This window comes from Aotus nancymaae, unplaced genomic scaffold (assembly GCF_030222135.1).
Source record: "Aotus nancymaae isolate 86718 unplaced genomic scaffold, 86718_ANA_hifiasm-v0.15.2.pri h1tg000058l, whole genome shotgun sequence".
Lineage (NCBI taxonomy): Eukaryota > Metazoa > Chordata > Mammalia > Primates > Aotidae > Aotus > Aotus nancymaae.
Window position 1 is genome coordinate 37,334,372 of NW_026988472.1, and position 21,998 is coordinate 37,356,369.

A 21,998-nucleotide genomic window follows, 5' to 3' on the forward strand; every position below is an offset into this window, starting at 1 on the left:
ATGCGGGTTCAGAGCCCCCACACAGAGTCCTCACTGGGGCACTACCTAGTGGAGCTATGAGAAGAGGGCCACAATCCTCCAGACCCCAGAATGGTAGATCTACTGACAGCTTGTACTGTGCTCCTGGAAAAGCTGCAAGCACTCAATGCTAGCCCATGAAAGCAGGCAGGAGGGAGGCTGTACCCTGCAAAGCTATAGGGGCGGAGTTGCCCGAGTCTATGGGACTCCACCTGTTATATCAGTGTGACCTGGATGTGAGACAAGGAGTCAAAGGAGATCATTTTGGAGTTTTAAGATTTGACTGCCCTGTTGGATTTCGGACTTGCATGGGGCCTGTTGCTCCTTTGTTTTGGCCAATTTCTCCAATTTGGAATGGGTGTATTTACCCAATGCCTGTATCCTACTGTATCTAGGCAGTAACTAACTTGCTTTTGATTCCACAGGGTCATAGGTGGAAGGGACTTACCTTGTCTCAGATAAGACTTTGGACTTGGACTTTTGAGTTAATACTGGAATGAGTTAAGACTTTGGGGGACTGTTGGGAAGTCATGATTTTGTTTTGAAATGTGAGGACATGAAATTTGGGAGGTGACAGGGGCATAATGATATGGTTTGGCTGTGTCACCACCCAAATCTCATCTTGAATTATAGTTCCCACAATCCCCATGTAGTATGGGATGGACCCAGTGGGAGGTAATTGAATCATGAGGTCAGTTACCTCCATGCTGTTCTCATGATAGTGATTTCTCATGAGATCTGATGGCTTTATAAGGGGCTTCCCCTCTCCCTATTTGTTCTGCACTTTTCCTCGCTGCCCTCATGTGAATAAGGATGTTTACATCCTCTTCTGCCATGATTGTAAGTTTTCTGAGGCCTCCCCAGCCCTGTGGAACTGTGAGTCAATTAAACCTCTTTCCTTTATAAATTACCCAGTCTTGGGTATGTCCTACAGCAATGTGAGAATGAATTAAAACACAGGCATACTGAAAAAATACTAAATTAGAATATTCAATAAATTTTATGAATGCATTATTTTATGATTATTCAATTTGTAACCTTTTAAACTCATTTATTAGGTTACTAGTAAGCAATATCTAGTCACAAGTGAAAATGGTGTGAATTTATGTATTATTTGTCCATAAGAATCAAAGAAAGGACTGTCACTTCTTGGTCAGACCTCAGTCATCAGAGCCCTTTGCCAAGGATGGCCCATACTTTGGGAATCACTGCGGTAGGGAAGCAGCCCCCTGGGAAACACTTTTCATAGTATAGACTGTTACCATGTAGGGCTTTGACAATGCTACTCTGAAATACTTTAGAAATAGCAAAGTCATCCATAGGAATCAGAGAATATACACAAAACGAATACGCTAATATTTACAATGGATCTCTAACATGTCTACAAGTACCTTCATTGGGAAAAATACGTGATTCTGTACTACAGCTGTCTTCTGTGTGAATAAAGACAATACGGAGAGAAATTGGTTGTTATAAATTTAAGTATTGACTCAGATATGGCTTCCTTGCCACTAAAATAAACTGATCTCTTATTTTACTTACTTTAATCCTGAAAGAATGCAGCTAAGTCAGGCAGCTGTTAGAGAAACCAACCTTTATAACTTCAGGTAAATTTAATTATAAATGTTTATATGTTAATAATATCACAGATTTTCCATCATTGTGATAATAATAGCTCTATCTTCCCTAATAGATTGTAAAATCCTTATAAGCAGAAATGGCTTTAGTCACAAAAAGATGTGAATTTTAAAGTCAGGCTGCTTAGACTTATTTCTCAAACTCTATTTCTAGTTCTTTAAGGTAAACTCTGTGTTCCAGTTCCTTTCAGTTCTGCAGGACAGAAATAATGATATTAACCTCATAGGATCATTTTGAAGATTCCAAGAGATACTGTATTTAATTCTTAGCATAGGAGCTTAGTAAGTAATCAGTAAATGTTAGCAATGTTAGCTATTAATAATATTAGCAGTGGAATATTATAGGGATGCTTCCTTTTACTGTGCTTCAATTTATTCTTTGAAGATTGCAATTGTTACAAATGGAAGGTTCTAGCAACCCTGGGCTGAATGAGTCTATTGGTACCATTTTTCCAACAGCATGTGCTCAATTCATGTCTTTTTGTCCTATTTTGGTAATTCTCACAATATTTAAAACTTTTTCCTTATTATTATATCTGTTATGGTGATCTGTGATCAATGATCATTGATGTTACCACTGTAATATTTTGGGGTGCCATGAACAACAGTAAACTAAATAACAAATTTTCAATATAGATGAAACAGCCTTATAGTGGAAGAAGATGCGATCTAGCACTGATATAGCTAGAGAGGAGAAGTCAATGCTTGGTTTCAAAGCTTCAGAAGACAGGCTGACATAAGAGAAAACAGAGGAAAATTTAAGTGGTCTGCAGAGAAGATCAAACCAGCCACAACATTCCCTTATGCTAAAGCCTAATCCAGAGCAAGGCCCCAACTCTCTTCAATTCTATGAGAGCTGAGAGGTAAGGAAGCTGCAGAAATAAAGTTGGAAGCTAGCAGAAGTTGGTTCATGAAGATTAGAGAAAGAAGTCATATAAGACAACAGACTTAATACATGTTGTGTCTGTTTTTACTGTTCCACCAATGGGCTGTTCTCCCATCTCTTTTCCTCTCCTCAGGCTTCTCTATTCCCTGAGAAACAACAGTATTATTATAATTGGGCCAATTAATTAAACCTACAATGGCCTCTAAGTGTTCAAGTGAAAGGAAGAATCACATGTCTCTCACTTTAAATCAAAGCAAGAAATGATTAAGCTTAGTGAGGAAGACATGTCAAAAGCCAAGATACACTGAAAGCAAGGCTTTCAACACAAATATGATAAGAAAGTGAAACAGCCTTATTGCTGATATGGAAAAAGTTTGAGTGGTCTGGACAGAGATCAAACCAGCCATAAAATTCCCTTAAACCAAAGCCTAATCCAGAGTAAGGCCCTAACTCTCTTCAATTCTATGAAGGCTGAGAGAGGTAATGAAGCCACAGAAGAAAAGTTGGAAGCTAGCAGAGGCTGGTTTCTGAGGTTTAAGGAAAGAAGCCATCTCCATAACATAAAAGTGCAAGGTGAAGCAGCAAGTGCTGATGGAGAAGCTACAGCAAGCTATGCAGATCTAGCTAAGATGATTGATGAAGGTGGCTACACTATATGACAGATTTTTCAATTTCATTACAGATGAAATGCCTTACAGTGGACTTTCATAGCTAGAAACAAGTCAAGGCCTAGCTTCAAACCATAAAACAGGCTGACTCTCTTGTTAGGGGCTAAAAGAGCTGATGACTTTAACTTGAAGCCAATGCTCATTTACCATTCTGAAAATCCTAGGGCCCTTGAGAATGATGCTCAATTAACTCTTGCCTGTGCTTTATAAAGGAAACAACAAAGCCTGAACAATAGCACATCTATTTATAGCATGGTTTTCTGAATATTTTAAGCCTATCATTGGAACCTACTCCTCAGAAAAAAAGATTCCTTTCAAAATATTACTGCTTATTGACAATACAGCTGGTCACCCAAGAAGTCTTGTGGAGATGTAAAGATTAATGTTGTTTTCATGTTTGCTAATATACCAGCCATTCAGCTGCACATGGATCAAGGAGTAATTGAAAATTTCAAGTCTCATTATTTAAGAAATACATTTTGTAAGGCTATAGCTGTGACAGATAGTGATTCCTCTGATGGATCTCGGAAAAGTAAACTGAAAACCTTGTCAAAAGAATTCACTATTCTAAGTGCCATTAAATACGTCTGTGATTCACAGGAGGAGGTCAAAATATCAAGATTAACAAGAATTCAGAAGAAATTGAATCCAACCCTCGTGGATGACTTTGAGGGGTTCAAAACTTTAGTGAAGGAAGTCACTGCAAATGTTGTGGAAATAACAAGAGAACTAGAATTGGAAGTAGAGCCTGACCCTAATTTTGAATGAAGTTCTACTGTGGGTATAATGCTATTAAACAGCATCTCATGCAGCTAATAAATCTTTTGTGAAAGGAAGAGTAAATTGATAGAGCAAACTTTGTCATTTTAAGAAATTGTCACAACCATCCCAATTTTCAGTTACCACCACCCTGATTAGTTAGCAGACAACAACACTGAGGCAAAACCCTCCACCAGCAAAAAGAAAAATAATAATAATAATAACAATAATTTGTTGAAGGCTCACATGATTATTAGCATATTTTAGCAATATTTTCTAATTAAGTTATGTACATTTTTTTTTTTTTTTTCTGAGACGGAGTTTCGCTCTTGTTACCCAGGCTGGAGTGCAATGGCGCAATCTCGGCTCACCGCAAACTCCGCCTCCTGGGTTCAGGCAATTCTCCCGCCTCAGCCTCCTGAGTAGCTGGGATTACAGGCACGCGCCACCGTGCCCAGCTAATTTTTTGTATTTTTAGTAGAGACGGGGTTTCACCATGTTGACCAGGATGGTCTCAATCTCTTGACCTCATGATCCACCCGCCTCGGCCTCCCAAAGTGCTGGGATTACAGGCGTGAGCCACCACGCCCGGCCCTGTACATTGTTTTTTAGACATCATGCTATTGTGCACTTAGCAGACTAATATATAGTATAAACATAACTATTATATGCACTGGGAACCTAAAAAATATTGTGTGACTTGCTTTATTGTAATAGTCACTTTATTGTGGTTGTCTGGAACTGAACATGCATACTATCTCTGAGATATGCCTGTATTAGTCTTTGTATATTCCACTGCACTCAGACTGGGCTTTACACATGGTTGCCACTACTACCATTGTTGTTAGGTTTCTGTTAAATTATGCTATTTTTTCAGGGGCAATATATTATGCTAAAAGCTAGACTGCAAATGTTTAAATCCTAGCTCTACCACATAATTACCTAATTAATCCACGTCCCTCAACTTTCTAGTATGTAAAATGAGGATAATACCAGCAGCTGAGCTTCCTCACAGCATTATGAAAATTAAATAAGATAGTACAAATAAGATAGTATTTGTACTATCTTATTTAATCAGATAAGAATAAGAATATTAAATAAGAATAACATTCTTATCAGAATAGCATTTTCCTAATGTTTATTTACTTGCTAAATTTTAAAAAATAAAAATGTTTTTAACAGTTCTACCCCCTCTTCCCTCCATCAAAAAAAGCCACAAAACCTCACAAATTGGCCAGAATGACTGAAAGTACTTATCAGACATAAAACAATTGAATGTTTGCAGTCATATGATAAAAAACAAAAACTGGCCACCCTAATGTCTGAATGTCATGAAAGGAATTATCCAGATTTTTGAACACCTACTAAAAGTCTGTTTTTAATCATCCAAAATTATACCAGTATTCAGTTTATGAAAGTATACCTACATACTGCTCAAATCTATAATCCAATTTTACTTTTTCTGGCATTTCAGCATGTAGACTTAAAATAAATGACTATTATTATTATCATTATTAATTTTAGAGACAGGGTCTCAATCTGTCACCCAGGCTAGAGTGCAGTGGTGTGATCATTGCTTACTGCAGCCTTGACCTCTGAGGCTCCAGCAAGTCTCCTGCTTTAGCCCCCCAAGTAGCTGGTACTATAGGTGCGTGCCACCACATCCAGCTTATTTTTGTATTTTGTGTATAGATGGGGTTTTGTCACGTTGACTAGGCCGGTCTCAAACTCCTGAGTTCAGGCAATCCACCTGCCTTGGCCTCCCAAAGTGCTGAGATTACAGGCATGAGCCACTGCGCTCGGCCTAATTATTTTGTATAAGAATTCAGTTTAGCAGCTTTAATGTGAGAGCAAGTTGTCATATGCACATCATATTAGGGAAAAATAAGTTCTACAAGATTTAAAGATGAGATTCAGAATAATTCATTTATTCTTTAAAGACTTTTCTTACCATATCTGAATTTCACACATGTACACACACACATACACAAACATACCAAAAATAAAACTGCTGTCTGCCTTTTCTTCATGTACTTTCAGGTTAGATGAGGGCTTTAGAAGCTAACCGCTTCCACATTTTCAGACAGAATCAGTGAGCAGGTAAAATAAAATTATGCTCCTTTGAAAAATGCTATAACATGCTTGGCTGATGGGCATATTAGGACCTTTGTAATGAGATGGCAGGGAAAGGAAGCAAGCAAGAACTAGCTGGAACTGAAGTTTTTCAGCTGGAGTGAAGGAGGTAGGGCAGGGGATGTGAAGCTTCTAATCCTGTGCATTATTGGCCCCTGTGGGGCTGGCCTAGGAAGATGGAGGGGACTTTGTTTGCAGGTTGAAGATACTAAGAAAGCCACTGAAGTTCCTGTCACATTTACTCACTCACTCATTAATTCACTTACTCATAACATTTTTATTGAGCGCTTATAAGGTACTACATTTGTACTGGTGCTGAAATACAGTACTGAACAAAATGGAAAAATTGTCCCTGCTTATCATTATGAACATGGGCATACCTGTCCTGCCATGTACAGGAGAGAAAGACACTAAGCAGACGTTCACATAAATATATAATTAAAAATCCCAAGGAAGGTTTTGAAGAAGAACTACTGGATGACAAGAGAACATAGGAGAACTGATTTAGTCCAGAGGGTAGTGGTCAGGGAAGATCTCCTTGTGATTTCAGGTTTAGACAGGCAGGCATTCTTGGGAGAAAGAAGAGATAAAAGTATTCTCAGTAGCGAGAACAGCATGCCGAAAAGGAAAGTGGTGGCAAAGAGTTGGTCAATGATTAGGGTAGCTAGAGCAGAGTGAATGATTTCCTTTTAAATAAGTTTGAGGAAAAAATACATAGAATATCAGATATGTGGAATTAATAAAAAAATTTTATAATCCCATAAACTTCTAAATCTTCATTATAAGATAATGAATTGAACTCTGAAGCCAAACAATATTTGCCTTGCTTTGTGTATTTTTATTGGGCTGCTTTCCACAACAGAACAGTGAAGATTATACTCTAGGTGTGCATATAAGGAATACTATATGCATGCATGCACACACCCCTTTACTTTGCTGTTCAAGAAGATTTAATGATGATATGATCTTGCTATTAAATTCACACTAAATTTTCCTTTTTGACATGGAGTCTTGCTCTGTCACCCAGGCTGGAGTACAGTGGTGCAATCTCGGCTCACTGCAACCTCTGCCTCAGCCTCCCAAGTAGCTAGGACTACAGGTGTGCGCCACCACACCTGGCTAATTTTTTCTATTTTTAGTAGAGATGGGGTTTCATCGTGTTAGCCAGAATGGTCTTCATCTCCTGACCTCGTGATTCACCTGCCTCAGCCTCCCAAAGCACTGGGATTACAGGCGTGAGCCACGTGCCCGACCAATTTTCTCTAACTTTTAACTCAACATCTTTCGATTACATAGAGCTAGTATTACAGCAGAGATAGAAGCCTATGAAATGCAATACTCAATCTTCATAGTACTCTTCCACTTAGTCCTATTCCATTAAACATGGCCATGTTATCCAAAGGAGTAACTGGCAAAAACGAAGATTAGTGGTTCATCATGAAAGTGATTAGATTACAGATTGATATTGATATTGTGTTTTCAGGAACATTTAACATAAGGAAAAAGCCTTTCATTTTTAAGTAAATGTGTATAAACAGATAAAACAGAAATTCAAGTGAAATATAAAAAACTATTATTTAAGCATATGTTGCTTTGTCTCCAAGGTCTAAGCATTTTTAACTATAATATTCTGTTGTCCCAGCAACAGATCAAGCTAAATAACTACTTGTGTTTTATAACAGCAGCAGCTCTGTATGTTTTCCTAACTTAATAAATAATAACATAAAGCAAAAGACAATTTTGGATAGAAATCAATCCAAGCACTGAAAACATTATTAACATCAACATATGAGGGCACATACTTTTCCAAGCCAAGCCTTTTCAAAATGCACTCATTTATTCATTAAAGCACAAATTCCTCTGCATATGGAATGTGTACCATGCATGAAGCGATAGGGTAGACTGTGGAAAGACCCCTGGAGTAGGTGATTTGGGTTATAGTCCTGACAACAGCACTTACACTTTGTTTGCAACACAACTTTGTGTAAATCATTTCTGATTTTGAGTTTTGTTATTTGCAAATATGGTTGTTGTGAGGTTCAAAAGACAATATCAAATGTGGAAACTCCCTTGCTAACGGTGAAAGCACTAAATAAGTGCAAGGTGAGCTCTTCAAGGGAACTCAAGTTTAGTAAAAACCTCACCAATTAAAGTTCTCTCTTTTAGAACATTGATTATAGATATCCAACATGCACTTGGGGGTTAACAATTATTTTGCTGCTTCTAAACCTGAGAACAGAGTTAGGAAGTACCCAGCCTTCTACTCTGGAATTGGTATATCAGAGTTACAGGGGAAGATTTTCCCCAAAGTTAACAATATTCCTGGCTCTATGCTGGTGCTCTATCAAAAATTAGTTGAGATAGATGTCATCTATTTGGGAAATACCATGTTACAGATTTAAGACATATATAATAAAAACAGGAGGCAAAACTGGACTCTAATTCCTTTCTTAGAGTAAATTTCTAGAAGTGAAGTTAGTAGACTAGATTCTCGATATACATAAATAAATCATGTCTTTCTGAAAGGTGGTAAAGATTTATACTCCTCAAAAATATTCATAATATTCCTGATTACAAGTTTGACTCACCTTTTACTGTTTTCCCTAATTTAACACCTCATAGTTCACAAGACTCAGCTACTTTCCTTCCCCACACAGTATAACATCTGTCAGGATATGCATGACAGAATGGAACAGGCTGAGTATTTAAATGTGCCTTCAATGGCTCACTACTCCTCTCAGGATAAATCCAAACTTTTAATAATTTATACACTCTGAGTCAAAGTGATGGTCTCTTCTTCCTTCTCTAGGTTCATCTCTCACTAGCAACTTTCTTCTTGAATAGGCCATCTGTCCCTCATCTTCAAACTTTTGTTCAGGGTATTACTTATGACTGGAACACCAGATTCTAGAGGAAGCTCAGTGCTCATACAGCTCTTCTGAGTAGTGGTAATAACAAAAGTGGTCCCCTTCAAACAGCTAAGAGTACTGATATCAGGCTGACTCTGAATGTCTATGGAAAAAATAATAATTCACTAAATCAATCATTCAATGGAGCAGATTTTGATATGGGCACTAGTGTCTTAGAAAGAGACTTGAGAGTATGTAACTGGGGAAAAGGGAGGGTAGAGAATGAGGCAACTAGGAGTGCTAATGACACTACAGTCCAAATAAAAATATTTTTCTACACTCTAATTTTACGAAAGAGCTATAGAATACATAGATGACTTAAGAGATTTACTCAGAGAAACAACTCAAGAATAAGTTATTTAATCTTTCACATTTTGTATGCCTAGATGGTATACCTTCTACAGCAGGAGCAGATTAAAATTTTTTTTTATATTTTAAGCATTAAGCACAGTCATTCAAATTACTTAAAACATGTAGTCCATGTTTTTCAAGGGCTCCTAAAAAGAAGCTATAGTTCTAGTGACACAACAAACTCCTTATAACCAAAATGGTTTAAAATGCATAATTTTGTGGATTGAATGTTTTTACTAACACGATTCTCAGCTTCCCCACGGCCATTATCCTAGTTTCTCATCATCCATATGGCTTGGACTTAATGGTCCTGCTTTTGATCTCTCAAATGATGCTCTGCACTAGAGAGATCAAACAAGTCAATTTGATCATGCAAGTCTCCAGCTCAAAATTATTCAATAGCTCTTTATTACTGCAGGAAAGAACCTAAGTACTTTATCATACAATTCATGATCTAACCTTTACCTGTGCCTCCAGGCCCATCTACTCTCCCTTTCTCATGTCATTTCCTCCTATTGTTAATAAACCAGCAATTATAAGCCACATGAAATCCTTGGAATGTGCCACATTCTCACACATTTGTGGTGCACCTGCATGTGCCTTTGCACTAAAGTACTGCTATTCATATTTTATTCTTCATTCAAATGCTCCCCACTCTGAAGCCTTTTCTCACTTCCCCTAAAGACTAAGGCTTTCTTTCTCCTAAGTTCCTCTTATACTTTCTGCACCCACCCATAACAACAGTTAAGTTATATTGGGACTCTCAGCATGTCTTTCTCCTCATATAATGATGTGTCATGTCTTCCCATTTTACCTCTAGCTCTACTCTCCATGTCTAGCATATAATAGATGCTCATTTTAAAATGGAATCATGACTATATTAAAATTACGCCTTTAATGTTGAATTTTGCAGCTATCTGTGCATTGCACAGTATCATACTGATGATTAATCAGCTATTTATTATCGTTCTCCATCAATTTTGTACATATTGTTATCCCACTAAAAATTCAACTTGCTACAACTATGAACTCATTGAACACATAAACTTAAGAAAAAAATCAATTACCCAGCATTATTTAAGAGTATAAACTTTGAAGTTAGGCTCTTTTGTGAAAATCTAGTAAAAGGAAAAAAATAATCTTGACTTTACTTAAAAGAGTCACTTGCTAGTTGCCCAATAAAAGCTATATCAAAAGTCTTTGACATTTTACTTACATGGTATAGTGTGGTCTCTGGCACAGGAGTTCCCATGATGTCTTGTCTCAGTGCATCCATTTGTAAACTAGGTAGCAACGAATAGTGAGTTGGGCTATTACTCTTATCACCCTTCTTTTTTGACTTCTTCCCTGTGTCCTTTTTGCTATTTCTCTGAAACATGTATTCTTCTTGAGCAATCTTTTCATTGCTCATATACCGAAGTAGAGAGTTTTCTATTGAAAAAGAGATAAATACACCAATATAAATATACAAACACCCCAAATTTATTATGCTTTCTCAATTGTGCTATTATTAGGTTGGCACAAAAGTAATTGCGGTTTTTGCCATTGCTTTTAATCACAAGAACCGCAATTACTTTTGCACCAACCTACTATATTTCATTTCAGAACTTTAACTTGATTTAACTTATAAAATATGTAGTGAAATACAGTATATCTTAATTATTTGGGATGATAAGACAATAAAAAATAGCCATAGATTATTTCTCCAAGTTTTATCTTCTGACCAACTACAGTAGAATCACCTGTGGAACTTGAATCAGAAGTTCTAGGTGTGTGGTTTATAAAATCTGTAACAAGCTCCCTCAGGGGGATTTTGCCAAAGCCCAATAACAAACACTGGCTCGTGGCATGCAAGGTAGCATGCTTGGAGAAGTTAAAGCCCATGTTAAGAACCAATAGTAAGGAAATTTATTCAGGAATTCTATGCTTAAAATGGTAGTCAGCACTTAGTACTTCACATGGTCCCCCCTCCCCACCAACAAAAGTCACTATAATATGAAGTCCCAAAACAGTGACTCTGAGATAGCATACGATAAACATTTCTCTTTTATATTTTTCTTGATTTATTCTGTAGAACAAATGAAATTAGAAATTGAAGATTCGAAAATGGAATGAATACATAGATGTAAAGGAATATGTCAATGTTCCTGTATTTATCAACATTTTCAGAAATGCTCACTCCATAAAACAAGTATTAAGAAGACTAATGAATCAGATATTCATGTTTGCTTGTCCATATGGTCTGTGGATCTGTGCAGTAATAAAATAAATTCTGTATACTGCCTAGAAATAAGAAAATGGGTCAAATATATCATGAAGGAAGCTTAGTGAAATTACATTCTATAAATAGTTTTTTATTTTGATTTATTTTTCAACTATGACCTTACGGCTTTCTATTTCAGGAAGTGGAAGTAGCAGCATGACCCACTGGGCCCACCATACCCACACTTGATGAAATCCTATTTAGTAGGGAAACTTTCAGTTGCTCTCTTTACTGCTCATCTCTATAGCAGGATAAGTGAACATAAAAACTCACTTTTGGTAGATATTTCAAGAATAGCCCACCCCCATATAAGAAGACAACTCTGAACAGCAAACAGAACAGGAAAAAAAAGCAAAAGTTTTTTTCTATTTCTACATGGTTTTCGTTAGAAGTCACTGGCCCAGTTTCCATTAACTTTTAACACATGTGCTTCAATGCTCATTTTGAGGTTGCTTCCATACAAAAGTGGTGAGGTTGCATTGCGGACCGATGAGGATTGATGATAAACTCTTCCTATTCACTGAACTTAATTATTTTATGCAGTTTCACACTTCTGACCTTGTGCTCCAAATATTAACTTTCAAATAACAATTAGATATTCACTTATAACACTGTACTTATCTACCCTGAACCCCTTAGAAGGCATTCAGAGACAATATCTATGTAATACTGGGTCAAGATAGTCAAATGTTGGTCTGACTTGGTTTTGTTGTACAATAAAGTCAATGATAGAATAAGTTTTCCACCGAAGCCATAACAATCTATTTACAGAACATTTAAATTTGCTTACTGTTCAAACAACCCAGCCTACACTGAAATTCTAGAACACTTACCTCTTCTACTATCTCTCTTCATCTTATTTGGATCTTCATAGTCCCCCACCCAATTATATTCCACTGGCATAGATATAGGTCGTAGCTTGCCTAAACACAGAGAACAAAGTTCATATCACATTGTTTTTCTTCCCCATGTCTGCTCAAACTTACACTGATTTTTAGCTAAAGTCTACTAAACACACTCACTCTTATGCAACATTATGGTTGGCATTTGCATAGATGGAGAAAATGTGTTTTGAGCCAGAAGGTGAAACTGCCTATTGGCCAGGTGATAAAACAAACTTAAGGTACTTTTTATAAATAATAACGAATAGCCTAGGTTAGCTCTCTTAGGAACACCAGACTTTAAGACTGTAGTTTTTTTTTTTTTCAAAGAGGATAATCAAATAAGTGATTTTATTTTATTTTCAGTAACTGGATCTCTATCTTATTTCCTAATGCCCAAGTGTCTATATCTTGATAGCCAACCTCCAAGATGGTAGCTCTCTGTGTTTAACCTATCAGAGCACCCATTGGTACCACCCACTGTTTCATGTTGGAACACCACAAGGATAACTTTTTATCTTTGCTGCTTCCTAACTCCTATCAACATACATTTTGGACACCACCATGCCTCAAAAATATGGTTAGATTCTCTTTCATGTCCTATAGCTAAATCTGTTTCTAAGCATCTCTTTTGCTATAGTGAGCCTGCCCCATTTGCAGATCCAAGTAATCACTGCTTTGGTCTGTCCCATTTCCCCCGGGTCTGTATCCTTACTAAATTTCACTTCAGCAAGGAGAACTCATGGCAAAGACTTCAAGAATAACTTTTATTTTGGTGAGGTTGCAGTGTATTATTTCTGTTCCACTTGAAATTCCTGAAGCCTAAAACAGCCAAAGAAAATAATTCAAAAGCTTTAAGAGGATACCTAGCACAATGCCTGGCATGAAATAGTTGCTTAATAAATTTCTAGCAAATGAAAAGCAGAGACTCACACAGGACTGGATCGTACAAATAATGATGGTTATTATGATTATGATAATAGTAGAAAATGTATATATCATTTGCCATATATCACATACTAAGTTTTATAAGTATTAAATTACATACTCATGTTAATTAAGAGAAATATGCTATCATTATCCTCATTTTCACTGATGAGGAAACTAAGGTTATGTAACTTGCTCAAGGACATACACCTGGTAACTGCATTGTATCAGGATTCAAACCCAGGCACTCAAATATTACTTCTGTCGTAAGTCTTGGTGACTTCAATATTCACCAAGATTCTGGCCTTTCAGTTTCCTGAGGCTCTCTCCTACACTCATTCTTGTGGTCATATGCTTAATCTAATCTGCAAAGGCTGCAATCCCTTTAAATATCCCACTTATCAGCCTTTTGTATTTATAGCATACTCCCTACAGTACTCCAAGTCCAACAATTCTTCCTCCTTTAATCTATTAATACCTAACATACCACTTTTCAGTATCTATCACCTTCTGTCCCTGCAACTTCCCTCCTCGCACAGCTAAATTTTGTGATTATTACAGTCACTCAATGTGTTTTAAAAAATTCTATTAGGAGAATTCTAATTCTGTTCTTAAGGAAAATGTATCAATCTTATGGCTTTTTATTGTGAACACTGATACAGTTTAGTCTGTTTTGCTAAGCTCTTTTAAAATCTGAAGAATTAACTGGACATGATAAAATTATTAATGAGCCAAAAATGTAGTATTTATTTAATGGCTTCTTTTCAAGGTATGCAAACAACTTTATAAATGATCACCTAATATTCCAAATTCTCCAACAGTATATCTCTGCTCTTTTACAGAGGGAATTTGAGTGAGATGATCTGAGGCAGGACAGGTAGTCAAGGAAGTAAACATGTCCTTACATGGTAACCATACAGTTAACACAATAAGCCCCAGCATTCACATTGTAGTCCAGCTCATTCAAACACAGCTATCTGTAGTAGGGAATTTCCCTTGCAGGGAGCACATGCATTTTGATTACACCTGTTCTCAGACTGACCCTTTGCTTATTATAATAGTAAACAACAAACCCCTGGGTAGAGATTTAAGATGCTAGAGATTTAAGATTTAAGAGACTTGCAATGTATGAACAAGCATGTACAGCTACTGTGCATGTGCACCCAGAGGACCACTGAGAACATGCTTACTAGCAACACCTCTTCCTATCCCTTTATGAATAATCATGTATACTTCCATAATGGGAGTCTCCCTAGTGCCAGTCATGGTGGTCTCATCCTTAGGAGCAGCCTTCCCTGAATCCTCTCTCAGGGTGTACTGTCCATTCTGCACCTAACTTTCATATTTTTTGTCCTTTGCAATAAATTGCTCTATGCTACACCTCCTTTGCTGTGTGTCTCTTGTTGAAATTATCTTAAGCTAAGAAGAACCGAGGTCTCACAATAGCCATCTATAGATCCAGGTCAATACTGTGCCTAACAAAGGTAGGGTAAGGGTTTGAGGGAAGGTCTCTTTTTGTTATGTCTATTTCTACCATTCTGCACAGCCAGTCTTCCAGATTTTCAATGTTATGAATGTATTTTCAAAATATCTATAATTTATTTCTTTAGGATCTGGTTTTAAAAATAAACTCTACTTCAGCACGGGCACTGAAACTGAAGCAATTAACAGTTCTAGCACTGTTTTTACATGTCACCAAAAAAACTTTTGAAAAGTGAAAATCTAATAAATAGTTAATTGTTTTACTTGCTCTAAATATTATATATATATTAAAAAACTAGTTAGATACTTCTTGAAAATTGGTTCTTTGGAGTCAAACATGTGCACAAAAACAAGAAGAAACATACTTCACACACAGAATATGAAATACATAATTGTTTTCATTGTATTTTCTGTCATCTCTGAAATTCTAATGGAGCTAAGTCACTGAAGCATGTAATTAAGCCCTTGATATGTCTGGTTGTATAATTAGCCATAGAAAGAATTACACAGAAGATTTTTAACACTGAATTTTCCAGGAGTGACTTTTTAAACAGAATGAGACTGTGTATCACTAGGACACAATTGAAGGAAAATATATTAAATTAGAAAAAAAACTGAGAGAAAAAGCTTTACTAAAATTTACTTTTGGAGAACATCAGGTTTTGCTTTTATTAGTTATAAAACTATAGACTTAGCAACAAATAAAAATAAGTATTTTGCCCAAAGTAATTTACAGATTCAACACTATCCCCATCAAGCTACCAATGACCTTCTTCACAGAACTGGAAAAAACCACCTTAAATTTCACATGGAACCAAAAGAGAGCCTGCATAGCCAAGTCAATTCTAAGCAAAAAGAATAAAGCGGGAGGCATCACACTACCGGACATCAAACTATACTACAAGGCTACAGTAATCAAAACAGCATGGTACTGGTACCAAAACAGAGATATAGACCAATGGAACAGAACAGAGGCCTCGGAGGCAACACAACATATCTACAACCATCTGATCTTTGACAAACCTGACAAAAACAAGCAATGGGGAAAGGATTCCCTGTTTAATAAGTGGTGTTGGGAAAACTGGCTAGCCATATGCAGAAAGCAGAAACTCGACCCCTTCCTGACACCTTACACTAAAAGTAACTCCAGATGGATTAAAGACTTAAACATAAGACCTAACACCATAAAAACCCTAGAAGAAAACCTAGGCAAAACCATTCAGGACATAGGCGTAGGCAAGGACTTCATGACCCAAACACCAAAAGCATTGGCAACAAAAGCCAAAATAGACAAAGGGGACCTAATCAAACTCCACAGCTTCTGCATGGCAAAAGAAAGAGTCATTAGAGTGAATCGGCAACCAACAGAATGGGAAAAAATTTTTGCAGCTTACCCATCTGACAAAGGGCTGATATCCAGAATTTACAACGAACTAAAATAGATTTACAAGAAAAAAACAAACAAGCCTATTCAAAAGTGGGCGATGGATATGAACAGATACTTTACAAAAGAAGACATACATGAGGCCAACAAACATATGAAAAAATGCTCATCATCACTGGTCATTAGAGAAATGCAAATCAAAACTACATTGAGATACCATCTCACGCCAGTTAGAATGGCGATCATTAAAAAATCTGGAGACAACAGATGCTGGAGAGGATGTGGAGAAATAGGAACATTTTTACACTGTTGGTGGGAGTGTAAATTAGTTCAACCATTATGGAAGACAGTGTGGCGATTCCTCAAGGACCTAGAAATAGAAATTCCATTTGACCCAGCAATCCCATTACTGGGTATATATCCAAAGGATTATAAATCGTGCTATTGTAAGGACACATGCACACGAATGTTCATTGCAGCACAGTTTACAATAGCAAAGACCTTGAACCAACCCAAATGCCCATCGATGATAGACTGGACAGGGAAAATGTGGCACATATACACCATGGAATATTATGCAGCCATCAAAAACGATGAGTTCGCGTCCTTTGTAGGGACATGGATGAACCTGGAAACCATCATTCTCAGCAAACTGTCACAAGAACACAAAATCAAACACCACATGTTCTCACTCATAGGCGGGTGTTGAACAATGAGAATACATGGACACAGGGAGGGGAGCACTACAACTGGGGTCTGTTGGGGGGAAATAGGGGAGGGACAGCAGAGGGTGGGGAGTTGGGGAGAGATATCATGGGGAGAAATGCCACATATAGGTGAAGGGGAGGAAGGCAGCAAATCACACTGCCACATATGCACCTATGCAACAATCTTGCATGTTCTTCACATGTACCCCAAAACCTAAAATGCAATAAAAAAAAAATAAGTATTTTAAAAAACAAAGTATACTATTGATTTAGGTAGAACAAATAATACTGCTTATAAGTACTGATTTTTAATTGTGCTAAAATACTGAAGTAGACTTAATAAAGCAGTTAAACCAATAACATAAGGTAACATTTTTGTATAAATAGCAGTTCATGGCAGATTGAGAAATAGAGCATGGCTTAAATTATTTCTAATTCCAAATATACAGATCATTGATTACAGCTTGAAAATATGTTTGCTACTATATGTACACAGCAGCATTTTAATTTCACAAGACAGCAAAGTTCAAATGGAAAGAGAACTTTATGATTCGATGTTTTAGTGCTGTTGGTAAAACACCAGTGAAACAAAACAGAAAGCTAAGAGTACGAATAAGTATTATAGTTGGACTCAAATCAAATATACACTATTATTAATACATGCAAAGTATGTTTATACTCATATTACTGTTTAAGGGTTTAATACAAATTGATTGGTTTAATAAAATTAAATACATCTGACCCATTCCTGTGTAAATGTACATAAATAAAACATAAGTCTCTGAAAAGTAATTTGGAAAAGTTTAAGACATGTCTTTACATGGTAATATATTGGTTTTTGAGGTGATAAAGTTAAGATTACTAATTCATGATAAGAATTAGTAATAACAGTAAAGAATATAATCAAGAAAACGAGGATTAGAGCCTATTTAAAAATTTTTGCTGACCACTTCTTAATTTCTTATTCCTTTAGATATAAGACATTTATTAATTACAGAGTTCCTTTGGCACCCTATCATAAGCCTTGTGATACCACTGTGCTAGTGCCTCATAATACAACCATTATTTTATTTGGCTTTTAATATCTGTTGCACATCTAGAGTTTTTAAATTGGTATCTCCATAGAGGTAGGAATTTTGCACTGTATTTCTTACTGCATTCTAATAAATGTGGTAAAGGTAAAAGGTAACTATTTTTATAGAGGCACACAGAAAAAAATAAATATTTTTTGGATTTTATCTGAATTTTATTATGAAATTGATGGCAGATAGCTTTTTAAGAATTATGGACTATATCCAGCTGCAATTAAGCAAATGGAACACAAAATACAATTTTAAGAATACTGACAATGATGGAGTGTTTTATAATAATATATCCAAATTACTGTATTTTAATACAAAATTGCTATGCTTTAATGCTAGTGTACAACATTGCTTGAAACTAAACTAATTTTTACCTTAGATAATAAAGCATTTTCAGGCAGTATCACAAATGCTACAATCCCCTTTGGCGGAGTTAACTGCTCCCTTTACTGGGCTCCCTAAGCTATTTCCTGGTGCCTTTAGCATATATACAATACTTACAATGCTGTATTGTGACATTAGGGAGATCTCAAATTACTAGGTTGCTCCTTGGGTCCTATTCCCTCTGACCTACTCAAGGGCATTCCTTGAGCAATCCTCCCTTCTTTCTTCTGCATCGTCAACTTTTCTCTTTCTACTCAGTCATTCCCATTAGCACATAAACATGCTGTAATTTCTCCAATTGTTTTTTAAAAAGTAGCCCTCCTTACCCCACAAACCTCTACCCAGCTACCACCTTATTTTTTGTTCCCCTTTACAGAAAACCTTGTAGAAAGCTTCTTTATACGTGCAGTCCCCAATTCTTCTCCTCCTCTTCTCTCTTGAATCTTCTCCGATTAAGCTCTTGCCACCCCTATCCCACCAAAACTGCTATAGTCAAGGGTGCTAGAGTTTCCATGTTGCTAAATTCAATAGACAATTCTCAGAGTCCTTGACTTTTCTGATGTATATAAAGCATTAACACCTAGTATTACTCCCTCCTTGAAATACTTTCCTCACCCAGCACCCTAGGACTCTGTCCTCTGGTTTTCCTTGCCTCTTCTCATCATAAATTCACATGCATCCTTCAGAGTTAAGCAAAAATGTCATTTCTCTAGGGACAAAATCCTTGGCCTCTCATTCTAGGTCAGGATTCTCTGTGTTTGTCTCATTTCCTCTCAAAGTTCTTCTTCGTAGCATGCCAATTACAGTCACATAAGTATTTATTAATTTAGTTACTTGAATTCTGTCATGCTTCTAGACTAAGTTTCATGAGGAAAGACAGACTTTTCTATTGTCTACTTAGTGCTATCTCCCGCACTTAGCACAGTACCTTAAACACAGTAACTGCTCAATTTTTAACTGATTGCTTGTTAAGAAAGTAAATAGGAGACTTTCCTCAGACACTAGAACAAAAAGGATCCAAGCTGTATCATTAGTTTCTATTTTCATAGTTTCCATTTCCTTCCTTCTAATTTTCCATTTCCTTCTTTTCCTCCCTCTTCCTTCCTTCTAAGGCAAATATGTTACCCTCACCAACCCTCTTCATTTTTCTGACAAATTTAGCTTTACAGAAGTCCTTGGCAATCAAGTCAGAGCTAATTCGTCTCTTGATTTCTTATCCAAAAACATTCCCATATTAAGTTGTCTGTTGAAACACCACTGAATTGCTGCCTTTTTCATTTGTATCACTTTTAAAAACTTTCTAAAATCATGCTAAAGTTATTAAGTTTTGGAGTAATAAGCAGCACCTTAGAAGCAATCTTCTCTTACAGTTGCCAAAGGTTTAAAAAAAATTGCAAAGAAATTTCTCCATAAGTCTGACATGCCCTTTAATTCCCCCCAAAAATCTTTCTCCAGAGTCTCAAAAAAAGTATACACATATACACATCTGTTCTGAATATTTTAGCCAATATTTTGATGAAAATGAGTATAGTAAGTCTAGTTAAGCTATATGCTTGCCACATACACCCATCAAAAACCCCACATACCAGACAGAAAAATTACTTTCAGATGGCTGATTGAATTTCTAGGAAAACATCCTGGGGTTACTTAAGGTAGAGAATCACACTTTTAAAGAGGAAGTAAAATGGAATTAAATGAAAAGTCAGTAATTTTTAAAGGATAATGGTAACATATCTGGATCCAGTAAAATAAGAATGAACAATCTGATCTTTATAGCCATATTTTTAAAATTTCATTTCTGGATAAAAGAGGTTGAAAAAATTGGTTTGTAAACATTTCAATATGATTATTTAAGGATTAACTTTAATGACTTATAAATAATACAAATCAAATATAAACTTTGTATTGATTAACTTAAAATCTTTTCAGTTTCATTGATGCAGAACAAAACCAGTTAAAATCTCATTTCCAAAATAAACAACCCCATAAAAAAGTGGGCAAAGGACATGAACAGACACTTTTCAGAAGAAGACATACACTCTGCCAACAACCATATGGAACAAAGCTCAACACTGCTGATCATTAGGGAAATGCAAATCAAAACCACAATGATACATCATTTCACACCTGTCAGAATGGCTATTACTAAGAAGTTAAAAAAAAAAAAAAAACAGATGCTGGTGAGACTGTGGAAAAAAAGGAACTCATACACTGTTGGTGGAGTGTAAATTAGTTCAGCCATTGCGGAAGACAGTGTGACAATTCCTCAAAGACCTAAAGACAGAAATACTATTCGACCCAGCAATCCTATTACTGGGTATATACCCACAGAAATAGAAGTCATTCTATTATAAAGACACATGCATTCATATGTTCACTGCAGCACTATTCACAATAGCAAAGACATGGAATCAACATAAATGTCCATCAATGATAGACTAGATAAAGAAAATGTGGCATATATAACCCATGGAATACTATGTAGTCATAAAAAAGAACAAAATTGGCTGGGCACGGTGGCTCATACCTGTAATCCCAGAACTTTGAGAGGCCGAGGTGGGCGGATCACAAGTTCAAGAGATCAAGACCATCATGGCCAACATGGTGAAACCTTGTCTCTACTAAAATACAATAATTAGTTGGGCGTGGTGGTGAGCATCTGTAGTCCCAACTACTTGGGAGGCTGAGGCAAGAGAATTGCTTGAAGCAGTGAGTCAAGATTGCGCTACTGCACTCCAGCCTGGGCCTGGAGACATAGGAAGACTCTGTCTCAAAAAAATAAAAAATAAAACCCAACAAGATCATGTCCTTTGCAGGGACATGGATGGAGCTGGAGGCCATTATCCTTAGCAAACTAACACAGGAACAGAAAACCAAATACAGCATGTTCTCACTTATAAGGGGGAGCTAAATGATGAGAACACATAGACACAGAGAGGAACAACACACACTGAGGCCTTTTGGAGGGTGGAAGGTGGGAGGAGAGAGAGGATCAAGAAAAATAACTAATGGGTACTAGTCTAAATACTTGAGTAATAAAATAATCTGTATAACTAACCCCATGACACAAGTTTACCTATGTAACAATCCTGCACTTGTACCCCTGAACTTAAAAGTTAAAAAAACTAATTTCCAAGAATAAGCTCCATTGTGGTTGTGTATTTTCCTACTGTTTTCTAAAAGTGATATATACTTTAAATGGGAAGTAACATGAAAGAATTGCTAAAGGAGAAAATACTGAACTGCATCAAAAAATTATGTGGCACTTTTAACACTTAATTTCAAGGCTAATTATATTTTGAACCAAATTATCTTTTGTAAATATTGTACCAAGAGAAAACACTGAACTGCATCAAAAAATTATGTGGCACTATACACCATGGAATATTACGCAGCCATCAAAAACAATGAGTTCGCATCCTTTGTAGGGACATGGATGAATCTGGAAACCATCATTCTCAGCAAACTGACACAAGAACACAAAATCAAACACCGCATGTTCTCACTCATAGGTGGCTGTTGAACAA

The 21,998-nt window shown here is 36.5% G+C and overlaps 1 protein-coding gene across 5 annotated transcripts in view; it reads right to left on the bottom strand.

Annotated features, from left to right (window-relative positions):
• The window catches only part of CNKSR2 (connector enhancer of kinase suppressor of Ras 2), a 298,887-nt gene that overhangs the window by 86,677 nt on the left and 190,212 nt on the right, over positions 1–21,998 (bottom strand). For 3 of the 5 annotated variants that reach the window (XM_021674793.2, XM_021674791.2, XM_021674787.2), the window contains 2 exons: positions 12,458–12,547; positions 10,578–10,792 (listed from right to left, as the gene is read on the bottom strand). In XM_021674793.2, coding sequence (XP_021530468.1) covers positions 10,578–10,792; positions 12,458–12,547 — 305 coding nt within the window. The remainder of the gene's footprint in view (positions 1–10,577; positions 10,793–12,457; positions 12,548–21,998) is intronic. The other 2 variants (XM_021674795.2, XM_021674792.2) reach the window with 1 other exon arrangement.